The sequence below is a fragment of the Piliocolobus tephrosceles genome, chromosome 4, assembly GCF_002776525.5.
Source record: "Piliocolobus tephrosceles isolate RC106 chromosome 4, ASM277652v3, whole genome shotgun sequence".
Lineage (NCBI taxonomy): Eukaryota > Metazoa > Chordata > Mammalia > Primates > Cercopithecidae > Piliocolobus > Piliocolobus tephrosceles.
In genome coordinates, this window is record NC_045437.1 from 54,407,760 (window position 1) to 54,410,034 (window position 2,275).

The following is a 2,275-nucleotide window of genomic DNA, read 5'->3' on the forward strand; positions in this document are numbered from 1 at the left end:
AAAAAAAAACAAACAAGAAAAACACTTTGGGACCAAAAAGCTAAAGAAAAAAGTGCAAGCAGGGAAGAAGCTTTAGTCAGAATCCAGAGGTCAAGTCAAGCAGGGTCTTTAAAACAGGAAAGTAGACAAGATTCGAGAATAACAGAACTGAAGAGGCAAGGGAGCAGGAGAATACGTGAGAAAATAAGCTTTAACAGATGGTCGGAAGTCTGAGTAAGTAGACAAACAAGGAGGAAAAAGGAACACAACATTACAAAAATAAGGGAAAACTCGGAGTCACTAAAGGAGGAAGGCAGTCAAGGAATTCACACACTATACAGACACAAGATAGCCTTGGACCCCTGTAGTCTCCTGAATTTACATTGGCACCTCCTTTATGTCCATCTCAGGTTTTCTTAGTTTGAGTTTTAACTCCTAATATTTAGATCACTAAACTAACTCTTCAGGTACCTTTTTTTACATTTTAAATTCACTCAGTTTCTGTCTTGTCACTCATACTTTGAGTTTGAGTATAGGTAGAATGTTGCACATCTCTTTACGTAAGATCTTGAAAGATAGTGTTTTCTATTCTTTTTCTTTTCTTTTTTTTTAGTGTTAGAGGAAGGAATCCAACGAATTTTTCCAATTTAGTATTAAAGTAATATTTTTCAAACACATAATGATAACCCATCCTTTTTCATTTATATCTAGCATAAAAGCGTCCTTTTGTAACTAATGAAAATTATTTTGTAATGCAAGTATTCATGTGTATCACTCTCCATCTAGACGGACCCAGTACTTGAAAAATCAGCAGAATTTTATTTTGCTAACTTTCAGCTTTAATTCATTCCTATGAACGCACAATTATAGCCCTTTAAAATAGAGAATTGCAACTTTTGAGGCAGTTTTAAGAAAATATGCTAAGTTATTATATACACAAGTGAATATAATAAGGCTTGGTAAATGCCCCTTTGTTTGCATTTTAGGATTTTGAATGGTATAACTGCATGAAAAACCAAAAGTCACAGAAAAATAATTTCATCCTTACTGAATTTAAAACTCATTACTAAAATTGAGTGGAATAGAGATACTAGTTTTGTTAGTTTCTGTGACCAAGCAGCACAAATTCTAAATTCAGCGTTTTAAGGGAATGCAAATATAGGAAGCATATTTTAAGTTTATGTTTATACTCACTACCTTATTTCAAGAAGAATTTAAGGCAGTTCAAATCCCGCTTAAATTTATCTATCAGTCATAAATGCAATTCTCAGTCAGTGTGTATTATTATCCATAGGTCTTACTCATCCAGTTCCACTGAAGAGGACACTTCAAAACAAAAGAAACAAAAATATCAGAAGAAAGAAAAGAAAAAAGAAAAAAAGAGCAAATCAAAAAAAGGGAAACATCACAAAAAGGAAAAAAAGAAGAGAAAAAAGGAAAAGCAGTCTTCTACCCCTAATAGTTCTGAATTCTCCAGAAAGTAACTGAGACTTTGGCTTAAGCCATTAAATTTAAAAATTTGTTTTTAAAACGTGTTTGCCCTTCCTTGGAATTTGCTATATATTGTGCTTTGCAATAAATCAGAGCCTTTCCCTATAGACATTTTTCGTATGTGGACCATTATCCCTCTGGCAATATATTTTTAATGTGCTATGACTACAAAGTAATAAATCAGTCTTGTTACTTGATAGCCATGCCCCAAGTATAGCTATTTGTGTATACTAAACACATCGTTTTTGGTATTTGTGTCTCTGTGTGTTTGGCTAGTGTTATTACTTCATAAGTTGATTGTAAAATGGCTTTACTGCAGTCAACACGGGTCATCTACCTAGCAGCTAATGAGTATTGCTGATTCAGGTGTCCACCTTCCAATCATGAAGTTAGGTAAGGGGTAATGTTTTGCTCTTGACACACAGAAATTTAATAGCTTTATATACTAAAATATAATATCTTTTTTTTTTTTTTTTTTTTTTTTTTTTTTGAGACGGAGTCTCGCTCTGTCCACCCAGGCTGGAGTGCTGTGGCCGGATCTCAGCTCACTGCAAGCTCCGCCTCCCGGGTTCACGCCATTCTCCTGCCTCAGCCTCCCGGGTAGCTGGGACTACAGGCGCCGCCACCTCGCCCGGCTAGTTTTTTGTAGTTTTTAGTAGAGACGGGGTTTCACCGTGTTAGCCAGGATGGTCTCGATCTCCTGACCTCGTGATCCGCCCGTCTCGGCCTCCCAAAGTGCTGGGATTACAGGCTTGAGCCACCTCGCCCGGCCAATATAATATCTTTTAAAGATAGTGAAATTCTT

General features: G+C 36.1%; 1 protein-coding gene across 2 annotated transcripts in view; it reads left to right on the plus strand.

Moving 5' to 3' along the window:
* Positions 1–1,721, plus strand: part of SREK1IP1 (SREK1 interacting protein 1) — a 45,614-nt gene extending 43,893 nt beyond the window's left edge. For both annotated transcript variants that reach the window (XM_023210470.1, XM_023210471.1), the window contains one exon: positions 1,274–1,721. In XM_023210470.1, coding sequence (XP_023066238.1) covers positions 1,274–1,463 — 190 coding nt within the window. In that variant the 3' untranslated portion in view covers positions 1,464–1,721. The remainder of the gene's footprint in view (positions 1–1,273) is intronic.
* The last annotated feature ends 554 nt before the right edge of the window (positions 1,722–2,275 follow it).